The sequence below is a fragment of the Sminthopsis crassicaudata genome, chromosome 4, assembly GCF_048593235.1.
Source record: "Sminthopsis crassicaudata isolate SCR6 chromosome 4, ASM4859323v1, whole genome shotgun sequence".
NCBI lineage: Eukaryota > Metazoa > Chordata > Mammalia > Dasyuromorphia > Dasyuridae > Sminthopsis > Sminthopsis crassicaudata.
Window position 1 is genome coordinate 342,971,423 of NC_133620.1, and position 17,718 is coordinate 342,989,140.

A 17,718-nucleotide genomic window follows, 5' to 3' on the forward strand; every position below is an offset into this window, starting at 1 on the left:
AGAACTTTCTCTACTCTCTGAACTACCTGTCCATTCATGCAAACTATATGCAGATACACATATACATAAACTTTACATAAACATATACATACACTTGCAGAACTCACATGATTGTCATGATTAATGTCTGCATTAGGGAAGAAATTGTTAATGTTACTTAAGTATTTCAGTTAACAGTTAATTTCCAAAGCTATGTTCAAGTAACATACTCTGTCCTCACAATTTTTAACTCCATTTCCACATCTTATCAAAAATTGACAAGCTGAGAATTTAACTTGGGTAAGGACTTTTGAGGTTATCTGGTCCAACTCCCCACAACCCCATTTAATAGATGAGAAACTGAGATCCAGTGAAGTTAGGTGACTTGTTCAATATAACTAAAATAAATTAAAAGAATGGGTATTTGAACCCAAGTAGTAGATTTTTAAAACCCCAAATCCAAGGAATTGCCACTACATAATACAATATCCCTTAGAAAATATAAGATGTAGAGACTACTTTCCTCCCTGATCCCAGGGCATGTTAGACACTTTAAAAAAAAATTGACCCATTGATTGGGAAATAATGAGCCAAAATATTTCTAGTCTATAAGTTAAGCAATTAAACAACTATTATTTATTTAGCACCTACTATGTGCCAGTCACTCTGTTAAGAGCAGAGGATACAAAAAAAGGCAAAAGACAATCCCCTCACAGAACTTACTATCTAATGAGGGGAATAAGGGATGGGGGGAAAATAATATGCAAAACAAAAACATTTCCAGCACTTAAGGAATTTACCATTGAAGAAAGAGTAGGGAGACAATACATACAAATACAAGTATATGCAAAATAGATACAAGGTGATAGGACAATGGCAGCTGGGGAATCAAGAAAGGTTTTATGTAGAAGGTGGCACTTAAGCTGAGGCTTGAAAGATACTAGGGATTTTTAGACAAGGCAATGAAAGGGGGATGCAGCAAGAGGAACAACCAATGCACAGCCATGGAGATGTAAGATAGAATACTATAATTGAGGAGCAGCTAAAAGGGTACTTAAGCTGTATTGCAGCATAAGAGGGGGATAACTGGCGGTAAGACCAGAAAAGTATGTTGGAAAGGATTTAACTGTTTACATTTGATCTTAGAGATAATAGTGAAACAGTAGAAATTATTGAGCAGAGGAGTGATATAGTCACATTTGAGCTTTAGGGAAATCTGGCAACTGTGTGTAGAATGGATTGGAAGTGGATAGACAAGACACAGAAATCAATAAGAAGCTTACTGCAGTAGCTCAAGTGAGAGGTGTAAGGACCTAAACTAAACTGAAATAGTGTGGAAATACAAATGACAAGATTTTACAATTAAATGGAAGTGAAAGAGGGAAAAAAATCAAAGGCAATATCAAGATACTGGAAAACCTGTGTGATTAGGATAGCAGTGTCCTTCTCAGAAACGGCAAGAAAGGCAAATTTTGGAAGAAAGATGAGTTCTATTTTGTATGATCTGAATTTCCAATGTCAATGGACATTGGAATTGAAATGACTAATAGGTAATTGTTGATGTGGGACAGGAACTCAGTAGAGACCAATGTTAGAAATATAGACCTGCAATCCATTAGTCAAAATCCTGGTAGTTGATGAGGTTAGATAAAGGGGTCCAAAACAGATCTCTGAAGTACACCAAAGTTGGGGATTAGGATATGGATAATAAATTAGCAAATAAAACCAAGAATAAACAATTGGATAGGAGGAGAAACAAAAAAGGGGGGAAGTATCCAGGAAAAGAGAAAGTGGTCAACAGTGTCATATGCTACAGAAAGGCCAAGAAAGATAGGGATTAAGAAAAAGCTATTGGGGAGGCAGAGTCAAGATGGTGGAGTGAAGGTAGGGAGTCACCCAAGTTCTCCACCAGACTACTCCAAATACTTTTAAATAATGATTCTAAACAAATTTTAGAGCATCATAACCCACACAAAGATGGGAGTAGAACAATTTAAAAAAGAAGAAGCAGCAGCAAACAGATTTGGCAATTAAGAGCTCATTAGTGACTTTAGAAAGGGAAATTTAAGTTGACTGATGAAATCCTAGTTTAAGAAGTTTGGAAAATAATAAGGGGGGGAAGGAAGTGTAGGTAATGAGTACAAAAAGCCATTTCAAGGAATTTGGCCTAGGAAGGAGGAGAGAGAAATATAGAGTGATAGCTTGTAGGAATGGTAAATTCTAGTGATATTTTTTTTAGGGATGGAGAGGCACATGGGTTTTAGGAAGCAGGGGAAGAACCAAGAAAGAAGGAAAGATTGAAAATTGGAAAGAAAAACAATGGAGACAATCTTCTCAAGAAGATGGGAAGGGATATTGTCAAGGGTACATCTAGAGGTGTTGGATTTGTCAAGTAGAGGGACTTTTCATCAAATATTGAAGTAAAGAAGAGAAGAATAACTGGTGTCAACGAGTTGTGAGAGGAAGAAAAAACAGAGTTCATCATGATTGTTTCCATTTTCTCAGTAAAATGAGCCAAAATATTTAGCTGTGAGACCTGAGACCATAGAAATCATCTTGTCCAAACTTTTCATTTTACAGATGAGGAAATTGAGGCTCAAAGGGTTGTAATTTACCTAAAATCACACACAAGATTCAAAACCAAGAATTCCATTTTTCAGTTTTCCACTCCTATTCTTCTAAGGTTACAGTCTTCACTCCCAACTCAAGACAGTTATTTTATGTATACTTGCCACCATTCATCATGGGACCTGGGGAAAATCTAGGTTCAAGTCTATCCCCACCTTGGAGAAACAAATCCCCCTCCCCCCCATGGATAACCCCTCCATACAAAGGATAGCTGGGCACTAGTACTGATAGCCTGGAAGCATCTTTGTTTTCTTTTAAAGTCCAGTCAGAACCTTGTGGTGATGCACACCTGTAATCCTTGTTGCTGGAGAAGCCGATGCTGGCAGATTGCTTGAGCTGCAGTAGAGCTAAAGCAGATCGAGTGTCCCCATTGAATGCGGCACCAATGTTAGGGAGGGGCAGTGGATTAGGACCAGACTGACTAAAGAGGGGTAAATTGGTCAGATCTGAAATGGAGCTGTCCAATATTCCCTGTCAATCAGTGGTGAGATCACCATAAGTAGTCCCCTGCGCTTCCAGCTTGGACGAGATAGGGAAACCCAGTTTCAACCCATCAATTAATGGGCAAATAAATTTTAAAATTTCAGTAAGACCTCTGGGGAGTTAATTCTTTTCCAACTCTGCTTGACAAATATCTAGCCAAGGCCGGAGAGGAGAAACTACAGCTACTGTAAACCCCCCTAGGCACATTCTACCAACATGCCTTTACATCACTGAGACAAAGAGGTTAGAGGAGGAACCAGAAATCAAATTCGGCTACACTTCCCTATGGGGGAAAAATTATAGGCACTTTTTCTCCATTTAAAAACAGGAGCAATTCTAGGACCACGTAATTCGGAATGCAAAATCACAACTACCACCAGAAAAGTGAAATTGCAACTCCTCAACCAGTCTGGAGAATTCCTCCTCTTTTCTCTCCCCTCCCCCTCCTCATTTGACTGATTCTCCGCTCTCAAAACCGATTGATTCAACCGGCTGTTCCAGATTTCAGACTAAGGAAAGGGCCATTTTTTTCATCTCCCCTTCCTCCCCCTCCTGCACGGAGCCGCTCCAGCACAGCTCATTCAAGTCCCTGCTACTCCAAGTGCCTCCTCCTCCGATCCCCGGATGGCTCCCCGAATCAGCTCCGGTAGCAGTTTTCCCCGACGATTATACAAGGACCAATTCCAAAATGACAGAGAAACAAAGAGAGAGACAGAGACAGAGACAGAGAGAGGCAGAGAGAGACAGAGAAACAAAGAGAGAGAGAGAGAGAGAGAGAGAGAGAGAGAGAGAGAGAGAGAGAGAGAGAGAGAGAGAGAGAGAGAGAGAGAAACAAAGAGAAAGACAGAGACAGAGAGAGAAACAAAGAGAGAGACAGAGACAGAGACAGAGAGAGGCAGAGAGAGACAGAGAAACAAAGAGAAAGAGAAACAAAGAGAGAGACAGAGACACAGAGAGAAACAGAGAGACAGAGACAGAGACAGAGAGAGAAACAAAGAGACAGAGAGAAAGAGAGACAGAGACAGAGAGAGACAGAGAGAGAAACAAAGAGAAAGACAGACAGAGAGAGAAACAGAGACAGAGACAAGAGAGAGACAGAGTGAGTTTACTGACACGAATGCACAGAAGACTAACTTGAGAGCCCCATCATGGGGAGAGTTTTATTAAACGATTTCTTTGCAAATGGAAAAATTATGAACCCAGATACCTTTGCAACCCCCACCCAAATTCCCGCCCTATCTCCCCTCACCAAACAAAACACCCTCACCTCCAACGAAGCAAGACAGTTGCCGGGTTCTTCTCCATTCCCACCCCCTCGGCCTTCTTCCCCCTCCTTTATTTTTAAAACAATTGTTACAAGCGCTTCCCCAAGCTACTAAAGCATACAGGACTTTACAAGACAACATTCCCAATAGACCGTTTGGCACAGAACAAGTCACACAGTATCCGCAGCAGGGATTGAGCGCACCCGGACCCTGGGTTTGCCCGAACGACCACCTGAAGGATGTGCTCTCTCAGCCCTGCGGGGAGTTCGGGTCCCCTCAGCCAAGATGCTCCCAGCGCCGGGTTGCTGCTGCTCTTCCACCCTCCAAAAAGCCATCTTTTCGGACTTCATAGGTGCCCGCGCCAGCCCCCGTGGGGCCCAGGACCAGGAGGGGAGGGCTAGCGCCAGGGTCCCCTCAGTAAAGCCCCATGATGGCCGCGCCCACGTCCTTGGAGGGTCTCCTCTCCTGCACTAGAAAGTTAATCATGCTTTCCGACTTGATGAGTAGGTTGCAGCCCAGGAAGAAGATGCCAAAGATCACCGTGAGGGAGAGCACGCAGAGGACTGCGATCTGCGCCACTCGAGACACCCACAGGCTCCGCTCGTCGGGGGCCAGACCCGCCGGGATCCCGTCGCTCGCCACCAGCGGGGGGGTTCCGGGACAGCAGCCCAGCCACGTGTCCAGCCCTTGGCTCTGGTTGCCGTAGGCGCCTCCTCCGCCTCCGCTGCCTCCCGGTGCCAGGGCGCTCTCATTCAAGAAGGTCCAGTTCATCTGGCTCCTTGGGTTTCCGTCAGCCGACCAACGGATCCGGACTCAGCGCACGCGGTCCCTACGTCCAGCAGGCAGTTTCTTCGATGTCCCCTCTCCCATCGGCCGCCCCGCGGGCCCAGTCCGGGCTCGGGAGGGACCCGCTGCGGCGCAGAGCTGGGGAAGGCTTGAAGGCTGTGGGAGTGGGGGCGGGGCGGCTAGCCGGGACACTGAGGCGGAGAGCAGCTCTGGGGGTGGGTGAAGAGAAAAGAAAGGGAGGAGAACTGGCTCACATTTCTGTCTCTTCCCCAGGACGGAGCCGCGGGGGCGGCCCCAGAGAATGCGAGCAACAGGCTGGAACGTTCCGCGCCTCCCGCCGCGGGGACGAGCTGGAATTGGAGCGGGAGAAACCGTCGCCCAGACTGTAGCTCCCCTCCCCGCCCCTCTCCTCAGAGAGCCGTCCGCCGTCCACCTCCCCCCAGTCACCCAACTCACACGACGCGCACCCAGCCTAGCAACAGCTATTTTCCCTCCCCGCGCTGGCGGCCAGCGGGGTCTCTAGGGGACGTCGGCTCGGCATCTGAGAATCAAGAAAACAGTCTTAAAATTGGTTAGGACCTGGAGAGATCGTCCGCTTCTGGCCCCCCGCCTTCGGGCGGGGAAAGTCTAAATCATCCTGATCCTTCCTAGAAGATCTCCAGGGCCTGAGCTTCTCTCCATCCTATTCTACTCTAGGCTCGATCCATCCTTAATAATTGAGAAGGAAATCCAACCAAAATCTCTCCTTCTCTAATGTCTAATCATCTCCAGCCTTTTGTTGACAGAGCAACTACTTCATGCCCATCTTCAGGCACTCATGGATCTGAATAAAAATGTATTCCAGGCTAAAACGTCTGAAACTTCCAACCAAAACAATGAATCTTCTCAGTCTGCTTAAAACATGCCCGTATTTTCTCATCCTTAAGACCCTTTCACTTATGATGCCCTCAAACAATCATCCTATATCTTTCCTCTCTTGCCAGATTCTTAATAAAAGCCGTCTACATTCCCTGCCTCCAATTTCTTATTACCCGCTCAATGTATTGCTCCCTTTAATTTACTCCCTCAACTAAAACCATTGTCTACCAATTATCTCTTAATTGTCGACTCTCGTGGCCTTTTCTCAGTCTTCAACTTTCTTGATCTTTCTTAAATAATGACGTTTTTGACTATTCTCTCCTCCCTGGTGCTCAATACTCCGGCTTTCCTTGACATTGTTCTATCCTGAATCTCCTCCTTACACATCTGGCCACTCCTATAAATCCACACTCTCCTCACACCCCTTTGGGGGCTGTACTGGTCCTTAGCCCTCTCCTCTCTATCTCTGTGTGTATCCTTCTCTTGGCTGAATAATAAGTAATACATGTAATCCTCGGACATCGTTGTTTAATATATCACAGTTCCCCCAAAAGGCTTGACACACGTAATTAATTCGTGTTAGAGCAAAATGGATTGTTCTTCCAAACTTCAGATTGCTCAGTCAGAATTAATGATGCAAACTGATGATGTGAACTGATAATACACATCCTCTTTGTACATCAACCTCGACTCCCAAACAAAGGGCTCTGTTATTAATCTGAGTGATTTTTTTTCTGGGGATTGTTTGATATCAGTCCCCAGACCTATATGAAGAAAGAACTGACAGAAGCATTCCTTGTGTCTTGCAGACTATCTACATGTATATACTCTAGAAATCTGTCTATTTGAACAACAATAACGTTTTATTACGTTATTTCAGACTCTGATTCATTAAGAATTTTCTCTGTGGGGATTGGGGATTATTTTCCCCAACTAAGTGTCTCTTTTTGTATTTCTCTCCATCTTTCTGTTTATATGTGAGAGAGTGATTTCACCAGTTCCCATGGGTTAAAATATCATCTATAAAGATGGCTATCAAGTCTGTGGGCAACTTAGTGACACAGTGGATAGAGTGCTGGACCTGGAGTCAGGAAGACTCATCTTCCTGAATTCAAATCTTGCCTCAGATACTTTTTCAATTACTGTGTGATCCTGGGCAAGTCACTTAATCCTGTTTGCCTAGGTTTCCTTATCCATAAAGTGAACCAGAGAAGAAAATAGCAAACCACTCTAGAATCTTTGCCAAGAAAACCCCAAATGGGGTCATAAAGTATCAGACATGACTAAAAATGACTAAACAACAAGAACAGAAAGCTCCAAGATCATACCCAATGATAAGCAGAGATGGCAGAGAACTCATGTTTGATTGACATACCAGTATGACCAACATCAATCAAATCAATACTATATCCTGCTGAATATCTTTCCTATAATGGTTAAATAAACTTCTCTTTATTAACTACTAGATGGTCTATGACTGTCACATTTTTTTTCATTCCTGAACTTAAACTTGTCTGGATTTGATTCAATTGAATCAAGCCAGACCTACAAAACCTCCAAAGGAGTGACCAAATACAGAATACGGTTGGTTGAATGGAGCTGGGGTGCTGGACACTAGAGACTATAAGTAAAAAAATAAATAATAAGAATGAAGACTAAAGTTGATAGCATTGATGAAGATATCCCAGTACCTCAAGGGAACCCTAACGGGGATATAGCCAACCTTATTTTGAGAAAGTGAGCCCAGAATATAGTTGATAAAGACATTGTGCTAGGTACTGGAGGGGTATGAGGGGATGGAGAGGGAAGGGGAAGAACAAAGACAAAACAGAAGCATCCCCTTCCTTCCATCAAGGAGTTGCCTTCTGCTTCCTTCTAAACTCCTCCCACCCTCTCAACATGTCCAAAATTCCAAATCAAAATGAATGTTTTACTATTACTAGTGATTTAAGAGAATAGCCTTGGGCCTTATACCAAATATGTGTGTATGTGTGTGTGTGTGTATGTGTGTGTGTGTGTGTGGGTATAAATTTAGAAGTCTTCTGACTTTTAAAATACCTCAAACTCAACTCCTTTCCATAAGGTCTGGTTTCCAGAAGGCATGTCAAGTAGTTTTGTGGGAAAAATAACACATTCATCCAATTGCACCCACCATCTCACTGATGCTAAATTTAAATTATGAGAATGAGAAATAAATGACTCAGCTCAGAAATCCCCTTCCCAGCAAAGAATTTATCAATCCATCTTCCTCCCATTCCCACATTGGGTAAAAAATTCAATTCCTCCATACTTAAATTGTTCAGGGTACATTTTGTCTAGATCTAATATACTATAATCAAATGACATCTTAAATCTAGAGCTGTAACTGATCTCAGAGTTTTCAAATCTGATTTGAAATCCCTAATATTAAAGACAAAGAAACTTGAAGTTCAATGATTTGTCCAAGATTGCTCAGATTGTTGCTGTTTAGTTGTGTCTGATTCTTAAAGACCATTTGGGGTTTTCTTGGCAACGATCCTGGAGGGGTTTACCATTTCCTTCTCTAGCTCATTTTACAAAGGAGGAAACTGAGGCAAATGACTTGCCCAGAATCACGAAGGTGTAGGTATCTGAAGCCAGATTTTTAACTTAGGCTCTTTTGATTCTAGACCTGGCACTCTATCCACTTTGCCACTTAGCTGCCCTAAGCATCAGATTACCATAATGCAATAACATCATGTTAGACAATCTCAATATCTTTGTCTACTTTGTGTCATATTTATTTATGTACATTACTATCCTCTCCATCCCAGCTCAAGTAAACTAGCAATTCCTTTAGCTCAGGAGCTGTGACTTATTTTATCTTTTATTTCCACTGCTCAGAAAAGTGTCTTAATACAATAGGCACTTAGTGGTGCACCGGTTAATGTTCAACAACAGGCCCTTGCCTCCTCCAAAAAAAATGTACACATCAACACTTGTAAATTTAGTATGTATTATTAACATTTCCTCCATCACCTTCTAAGTCTGGATAATCAACAACAACAACAAAAAATTAAGCCTTATTTGTATGGCATGTTGGTTTCTGAAATGTAAATGCTAATGCTAAAAATTTAACAATCAACCTTGCAATCTGCTCCAGCACATTACTGAACTTTGTGCACTTTTTAAAATTAAATTGAATCAAAATGAATTAAAGTGGATTAAACTAAATTGAATAAAGTGGCTTCTGTTGTTAGCAGAAAGGAGAGAGAACTAAAATCCTGAATCTCTCCAAGATTTTCCATTCCTTTTATTGTTTATTCATTAGCATTAACATTTCTGGCAGACACTCCTCAAAGCTCTTGGGGTGTAATCTCTTTTTTGAACTCTTCTTACTAGATATGCTACTAAAGCATATGTTGTCACTTCTACTATTCCTTGCTCACCTAGAAAATGAAGTTTGGGTTTCTTAAAAGAGATTTTTCCTGGTAATTTTATACATATAAAAAGGTATATAATTTGTAAAGAAAATGCTTAGGAAGGAATTTTATTAAAATGTCAAAACTCTGTGGCCTAGCAACTTTTGTATATCAGTTGTGCAATTATCCTTCTATACAGTTAATCTATTAAATATAACCATTAATGTAAAATAAGATTCTGCATATGAAAATTTGGTTTTTGTAAAACATTTGTGTTATAAATAATCAAATGCAGTTATGCCAAGAAAAAGAAATTTGAATGGTTGACATATTTTTAAACCAAACAGAATTTTGGCTTGGAATACTTTTCAAATGTTAAAAAATAAACATAAAGAAGATTTTTACTAGAAATAAAGGAAATAGGGGTTAAGGACTGGATCTGTGATTTCAAAGGTTTAGGGTACTCTCTGGTAAGAAAATTTCCTCTTCTAATGAAAATCAGCAAGTTCTTTTCAACTAATAGTCTAAGAGAATTGTCAGGAATACTAAGAAGTTAATTGACTTGCCCAAAGTCACTCAGTATGCACCAAAAGTAAGACATAATCCCAGTTCACCCTAACTCCAAGGTCAACTCTTCATCAATAATACCACATTGACTCTCATATAAGTAAAATAAACTAGAAATAATAAAATGAGTTCACAGAAAATAAAAAAAAATCATTTATATATAGTTACAGAGCTCACAAAAAAATGTATCCTAAGAGTCCTAAAATCTAGCACAACTATCAGCAAAAATTTAGTGGCTAAGCAGCTTCCCTGAGTTGACATTTCAACCTATCTTGGAAACAAGATCAGCTTCACTTTGCCCAAAAACGAACTGCTTCTGGGTTTAACCAACATTACACCCTCAACTTTTCCCCATTAAGATCTGACTTCTAGAAAAGCACACTAATGTAGTGCTATTGGAGTTGTGAATTGACAACTATTCTGGAAAACAATTTGGAACTCTTATCAATACAATAACTAATTTCAACTCCACCAGACTGATGCTTCCTAAATCTCAACAGGGAATTTATAGTCTAGAGGTGCAAAATGAGAAATAGGTTTTTCAAATTCGCATCAATATGTGCATATTGGTTATACTAAATTATACTTATGGGATGAGAGGGAAAGGGAAGGGGAAGTAAGGAAGAGAAGAGAGAAGGGGAAAGAAGGTGAAAGAAGAGAGAGGAGAAGAGGGGAGGAAAAGAGAGAAATAATGAAGTATTTTTAAAATACAGAGATAAGAACAAAAGGAAATTCAGAATGAGGCATAGACAGACTAGACAGTATTGAATTTTGATACTCTAATACACACACATACCTGTGCTCATATACACACACACATATGTGTGTATATATATATGCATACAAATATACACATATATCTTTTTTTTTTATTCATTTTTCCAAATTATCCCCTCCCTCCCTCCACTCCCTCCCCCCGATGGCAGGTAATCCCATACATTTTACATGTATACACATATATCTTAAAATAATAAGCTGTACATAAAGGATTCCAAGTTTCATATAAATTTCCTTTTAAGTTCTTTATATATGGAAATATTCTTATTCATTAATTATTATTTTATTTACTTATTACTTTATTATTATTATTTGTACCCCTCACTTTTCCAGAGTGAGTGATGCTCTGACATAACCCTCTTCCTCCTCACTAGGAAAATCTTGAAAGTTAATCCTACCTGTCTGAAGTACTATGACAACACACACAACTTCTGCCCCAAGTAATGTAAGAGCTATGTTTCACAACAAAGCAGGTATGGTTTTTTTACTCATTGCTTCTTAGAGATGGCTATGTTCCTAGAGGGGAAAAAATGTTGTTGACAGCAGGCAGCCATTTAGTCCCACTTAATTTACTGAAGCTGAGATTATTTAAGCTTAAAGTTAAATAGTTCTCATTCAATTGACCATGAACACCCATCCAGTTCTCCAAATTGTGTTTGCTCTATGTGGAACTCAGATCTTCTTTATTCTTTTGGTGACAAATCTTTAAACCAGTCCCTAAATCAGAGATGAAGAATGTCCAGCCCATAGAATCTTTTCGTCAGAACCTGCCAAGGTAACCTCAGTCACTGATGAGCTGATAGTTTGGTAACAATCTCCCACTATTTGAATTTTTAAGCTGATAGGTTTGTATGACCCACAAATGATGTTATAAATTTCCAAATGGCCACCCCTACCCAAACCATATCTCTTCATCTCTGATTCCATTCCTTAGACTGATCCCTGCTTCTGATCCAAACAACTCCTTTCCTACCCCCTCAATTCAGTAGCCCAAATTTCAAGGAACCAATTCTGATTCTCAATGTCAAATCTAATGCTTCAGGCTCTTCTTTAATATAGAAACTACCCTTAAAGAATTCTCCTTATTACTCAGTCCCAAGAAGCTCCAACCTGCACCTTGGAAGTCCTTTGTGAGGTCTCAAAAGTTCAAGAATAAGGGAATATCAAGGCATTGGGTTTTTGACTCCTGCACACACCCAAATGAGGACCACATTAGTTGGGCAATAGGACAAGCCAGTGGGAGCCAGGGGATAGAGAGGAGAAAGAGCTGACAGAGAATTTAAAATATCAGAGTTCAGAGATCGAGTTCTGCCTATTTGTACATACAATCCCACCACGATATAGGGACTTTTAAGTGACTTGCCCAGTTCACACAACTAGCACATATTAAGTCATAAAACTTGCACAACTCTTCTAGATTTCAAGGCCCTCTCATAACTCCACATGTTTTCTCTCACATTTATAGAAGAGAAATGCCTTTGAAATGTCTCAAATATAAGTCCTTTGATGTTGGGTTTCTTTCTTTAGAATTTAGAACTCAGGATCTCCCTAAATACAGTCCAAGATTCTGCCTACAGAGAGAATATTCAGTAACTATTGGGTACAAATGGGCTTTAAAATGAAATTCAACACTGTTCCACCTCCAGGTTTCCTGTCTAAGATACAAGGAGAGGAAATTCCATGAAGTAGAAATCTGGTTTCAAGTAGGTCACAGATTTTTCTGTAATTAGAATCACTTAATCCACACCTATGAACTTTTCAATCAACCTTGCAGCCGTAGGGGCTGGCTCTAATTGGTTGTTTTCCTCCTGGAAGCTCAATTTTAAATTAAATGCCCAGGTCTGTAAAATCTTTATTTATTTCTGGTTCCAGACTTTCTCCATCTATACCCTATGGTACCTTCTCCTTCCTTTCCCTCCATTTCAGTTTCCATTTTTGTCTAATGTTGCCCAGTTAGAATATAAATCCCTTGAAGGCAGGGTTTCTCTCTTTTAATTCCTAGAGGTTTGTGCATAATAAACTTTTAAATAATATTTGTAGGCTTGACCATCTATATCCATAACCCACAGCTTCTCTGGAAAAAGTCCAAGAAGACCTAACAAATACACAAATCAAACAGTAATATCAGCTCAGTATTATCCCATATGCTAAGAACAAATGTAGTTGGGGATAGAAATTTTGCTAGTCAGAATGAAAATTCATTAATTGGTGACTGAAAGCAATAAAGAAGTAAGTGTTAGGTCTTAAAGGTGACAGCAATGAACAGTAGACACAGGAAAAGCAAAGATGCTACATAGGAGGCCAAGTAGAAAAGTCATTTAGGACCCTGCAGCACAGCATTATCTTAGGGAAAGCTTAATATAAGAACTGATATTGGAGCTTGACTTTGAAGGCTAAGCAGGATTTCAATAGGCAGAAAGGGAGGGGAGGATATTTTGTTTCAGGGATTGAGGTAAACAAAGATACAACATTGAGAAAGCAAGAGATGCATACCTGGAATTGCAAGTGTGGTATACTCTTACTTCTCATGAATTATTATTTTATCATATATTATAGTTAGTTATATTTATACCCAACCCTTTATAAATATGTTGATTGACTGATTACATTTTTCTCCTATTTGCCAGTAGTTTCTGAATTGAAGGGACTGTGTAATTTTTATTTTTGTGTCTCCCTCAACAGCTTTGTTGAACCAAAAATTCTAGATGAGGACAGGATCTAGGGCTAGCAGGTGCCATCCAGGAGTTCCTATACCACAGATCACCAAACCCTTCTTAGAGGAATGAGTTACCCTCATATCAGTACCCACTATAAAAGATGCTGGGATGCTGGGATGTTGATGTCACAGCCCTTCTGGGAGGAGTTGGAAAACAGCCCATCTGTCACCCATCCTGGATAATTATTTTTATCCACTGCTGAAGATATGTGTCTGCATCTCTCTGGCTATGGAAAGAAAGGCTCCATCTGGAATAGGTCTGGCTGTTTTGAGCAAAGACGTTTTAGTACAGATATTCTGATGCATGCTTCAAAGAGGCTGAGAGTAGAGGAGGTGCTCTAAATATACAGAGTGATAATGTTTACTTCTAAGTAAGAAATCATGTGATTTTCACCTTGATATTCCTGAAAGATATTTTGGTTTAAGCTCTTAATCCATTTGAGTGTTTTTACAATGCATAGTCTGAAAAAGTCTAAAGACTTCCTCTGATGACAACAAAGGCAGCATGCAGTAGTGCATAAAATGTGGGAAAATATGGGTCAGATCTTGCCTGTGATGTGATGAGTGAGAGACCATGGGTAATTCATTTTGTATACTTCAGTTTTCTCATCTATAAATAAAGGGTTTGCACTTGAAAGATCCTGAGGAGGCCCCTTCTGGGCCTGAATTTCTGATATTCTTAAATCCAATTCACACACAAGTCAAGACATTACTCTGTGATATCATTGGTCCTCTTCCAAAACAAAGGATGAACAACAATAAAATGGCCCCATTATAATGGGGACTGTAACTACTGTTCATCATTTCAAAGAGGACCAATGACATCACAATGCTGGGGTAAAGTAGTGGATGATGTGTTGGCTTTTTAGTGAATTGGGAATGGGCAGAATTGCTCAAAGTTATCAATCTCACTCTCTTTTCTAGTACTCAAAGCCCAGTGACAGGAAAAAAGTCAAGACAGATGCAGTGGATAACCATGCTTCCTTTGATACTTGACCAAACTCTAAATACTTCCCAATATTTCAGTTTGCCTTCAGCTGTTTTCATGGCCATTGGAATAAATTGTTTTCATCTCATGTCACCAAAGAAAATCTTCATATATTTGGGGTAGACATTCCCCTAACTCACTGATGTGTTTGAAACCTGTAGATTACATTCAATTGATTTAACCCATCTGCCAAAATAATTTACCAGGCTATAGTGGCTGTACATGCTATAGATTCTTTGAGCCACATGTGAGATTTAGGTACCAGGTATATACCAAAGGTGAATGAGTAATATTGTAGAGGTCTCAGCAAGCCCTCACTCTAGAGGTGCTAGCTTTCCTTGAACACCCTATACATTCCTTTCATATTACTCTAGACATGGAAACGGATATAGAGCCTGCTTCTGGGAGAATCTTAATGATGGATAACAAGCGTGCTTTGGATAAATTTTACGTATGTCTAGACATTCTGTGACTGGTTCCAATCTGCTAATCACTTGGTAAATGACAGCCTCTTTGATCAGCTAAGTAGCAGGAATTGGGAGTGCCTTCAAAAGGCACTAACTGACTAGAACCTCAGCCATTTTTCTGGTCTTGCCCCTCTTCCTACCAGAGATCAAGATGAATCTTTGGTTCCTTAATGGTGAGCTGACTACAAAACACAGCATGGACTCTTCTATCATCACTCTTATTCACTACTCCTAAACACCTGAAGCCCTGGACAATCAACTCTCCTCACCTTTTGAAATTCACAAGATCGTAGGATCAATCTCTTCACTTAAATGGAAGAATAAATGCTGATACAAAGTACCAGGATTTGTTTTCATAGGGTCAAATCATGGAAAGGATGCTTTTCTTACTATGCTGTCTGTCTCTCAATGAACGCTGTCAGCAAAGAAGTTAAACCAAGAGCAGAATTCTACCAAGAGAAAGCAAACAATGAGTGATTTTTGAAAGGCTGTTTAGCCAAAGCAGTTACCATTCATCAGGTGATTAGCAGATTGGAATTACAAAATGTCCATATATATGCTCTAGAATTTCTCCAAAGAACTTTCATTAATGGGGGAAATAATAATAATTATTATTCTTTAATAATAAAAATTATTATTATAACAATAGTTAACATTTATATAGGGCTTATTCTGGTCTAAGCACTGTGCTAAATGCTTTACAGTTATTATTTTATTTGATCCTCACAACAATTCTGGGAGAGAGATGCTATTATTATCCCCATTGTACAGATTAGGAAACTAAAGTTCAAATGGAGTTGCCCAGTGTCACACAACTAGTAAATATCTGAGAACTCAGGACTTCCTGCTCCAGGCATATCACCCTACTAGCTGCTCTACTGTTATAATTCCCTTTTGACAGCTGAGAAAAATGAAGCAGATGAAGCATAAGTGATTTGCCTAAGATTGATAAAAATTTGAGGTCAGATTTTTAACTCGTCTTCCTGCTTGGATGTCCGTGCTCTGAATGTCCAGGTTTTCCTGACTATGTATGTCCAGTCTACAACATTACCTAAATACCAAGATAAGGATATTGCATGTAGGTAATCCTAGAAGTAATGGGGATCAACTGAAAATTTTTGATCGGGATAGTAACAGGATTCGGGGCTACACAGAGCCATAGTGCACAGAATGCTGCTCCTGGAGTCAGGAAGACTCATTTTTCTCATTTGAAACCTGATCTCAAACATTAACTTGTTGTGTGAGCCTGGAAAAGTTACTTAACTTTGTTTCAATTTCCTCATCTGTAAGAACTGGAGAAGGAAATGCTAAAACACTCCAGAATCTTTGCCAAGAAAACTCCAAGATGGAGTCACAAAGAGTCAGACTCAACAATAATGATGTGGCCAGACCTCCACTTTAGGAGAATGAATATTTTTAAATAAAATTTTATTGATATATTTTGGGTTTTTATATTTTCTAAATTTCTCTTTGTGTGTGTCTTTCCTTCCCCATCCCAAAGAACCATCCCTTATAACAAAAATATTAAAGAAAAATAGGAAGAGAAAGAAAATCAGCAAACCAATCAATATATTGAAAAAAATCTAATATTATATGCAATATTACACACACACACACACATACACACACACACACACACACACACACACACACACACACATGGACCATTCATCTCTGCAAAGGAGTGAAGAGTGGCACCTTCTTATGTCTCTTAAGGAAAAATATTTTAGCAGATATATTAAAGATGAATTAGACAAGGGAGAGAATGAAAGAAGGAATTCCAATAAAAAAAAATTTTTTTTAAAGTCAGTGAGAGTCTAAATTAAGTTACAACTGAAGGAATATTGAGAAGAGAGTGTTACAACACTTATTCTAGTTCCCAGTAATTTTTTTATGGCCCACCTATATATAACATACCTTAAAGGGACTGTTATGTAAAACAATTTTAACTGGACCCTCACTGCTACAAGGCAGCCAATCCCTACCACTCAGTTAACCTTATTCCCCTTACCTTCTAAACCTTTTCATTCCTCTTCACTCTTTCAAGACTTCCACTTTCTCAGCTGAGAATATTGAACTGACAAAATTGAAGTCATTCATTGAGAGCTCCCTGTTCTCTCTTCCTATTCATTTCATGCCACCCAGATGTCTTCTGCCTCCATTTTTTCCTTTCACTTGTCTCACATGAAGAGGTAATCCTTCTCTTGTATATATAAGCCATCCCATTCATTCTATCTTCTCCAGGAGATAATATCCTTTATTATTATAACTCTCTCACTTGTCTTCAATCTCTCCCTATCTGGTGACTGATTCTCTATTGCCTACAACTGTAACCAAACTTCCTCTATTAAAAAAAAAAAAAAAGTCATTTGATTCATCTATCTTCAGTAGCAATCATTATATATTTCTTCTCCCTTTTATCATCTACAATAAGTGCCTCCAGTTCCTTAACTTTATAGTATGGCCTCTGAGCTCATTATTCAATGAAAACTGATCTTTCCAAAATTACTAATGATCTCTTAGTTGTCAAATTGAATTTTTTTCCAATTCTCAATTCTCTTTTTTTCCCCTTTCCATTAAACTTATTAAACTCTGGATCTTAATCCTCATGCAGTTAAAAATGACAGTACAGAAACTGAATGTGGATCAACACACACTAGTTTCACCTTTTTTTTTCTTCTTTTTGTTTCTTCCTCATAGGTTTTCCCTTTTGTTCTGATTTTTCTCTCCCAATCTGACTTATATGGAAATATGTAAAAAATGAACATACATGTATAACATAAAAGAAAAGAATAAAGCTTTAAAATAACCCTCAGAATAGATG

The 17,718-nt window shown here is 39.5% G+C and overlaps 1 protein-coding gene across 1 annotated transcript; it reads right to left on the reverse strand.

Moving 5' to 3' along the window:
* Positions 1-4,224: 4,224 nt before the first annotated feature.
* RPRML (reprimo like) lies at positions 4,225-6,435 on the reverse strand. Its single transcript, XM_074261006.1, has one exon. The coding sequence runs from the start codon at positions 5,124-5,126 to the stop codon at positions 4,770-4,772; it is 357 nt and encodes a 118-aa protein (XP_074117107.1). The 5' UTR covers positions 5,127-6,435; the 3' UTR covers positions 4,225-4,769.
* Between the last annotated feature and the right edge of the window lie 11,283 nt (positions 6,436-17,718).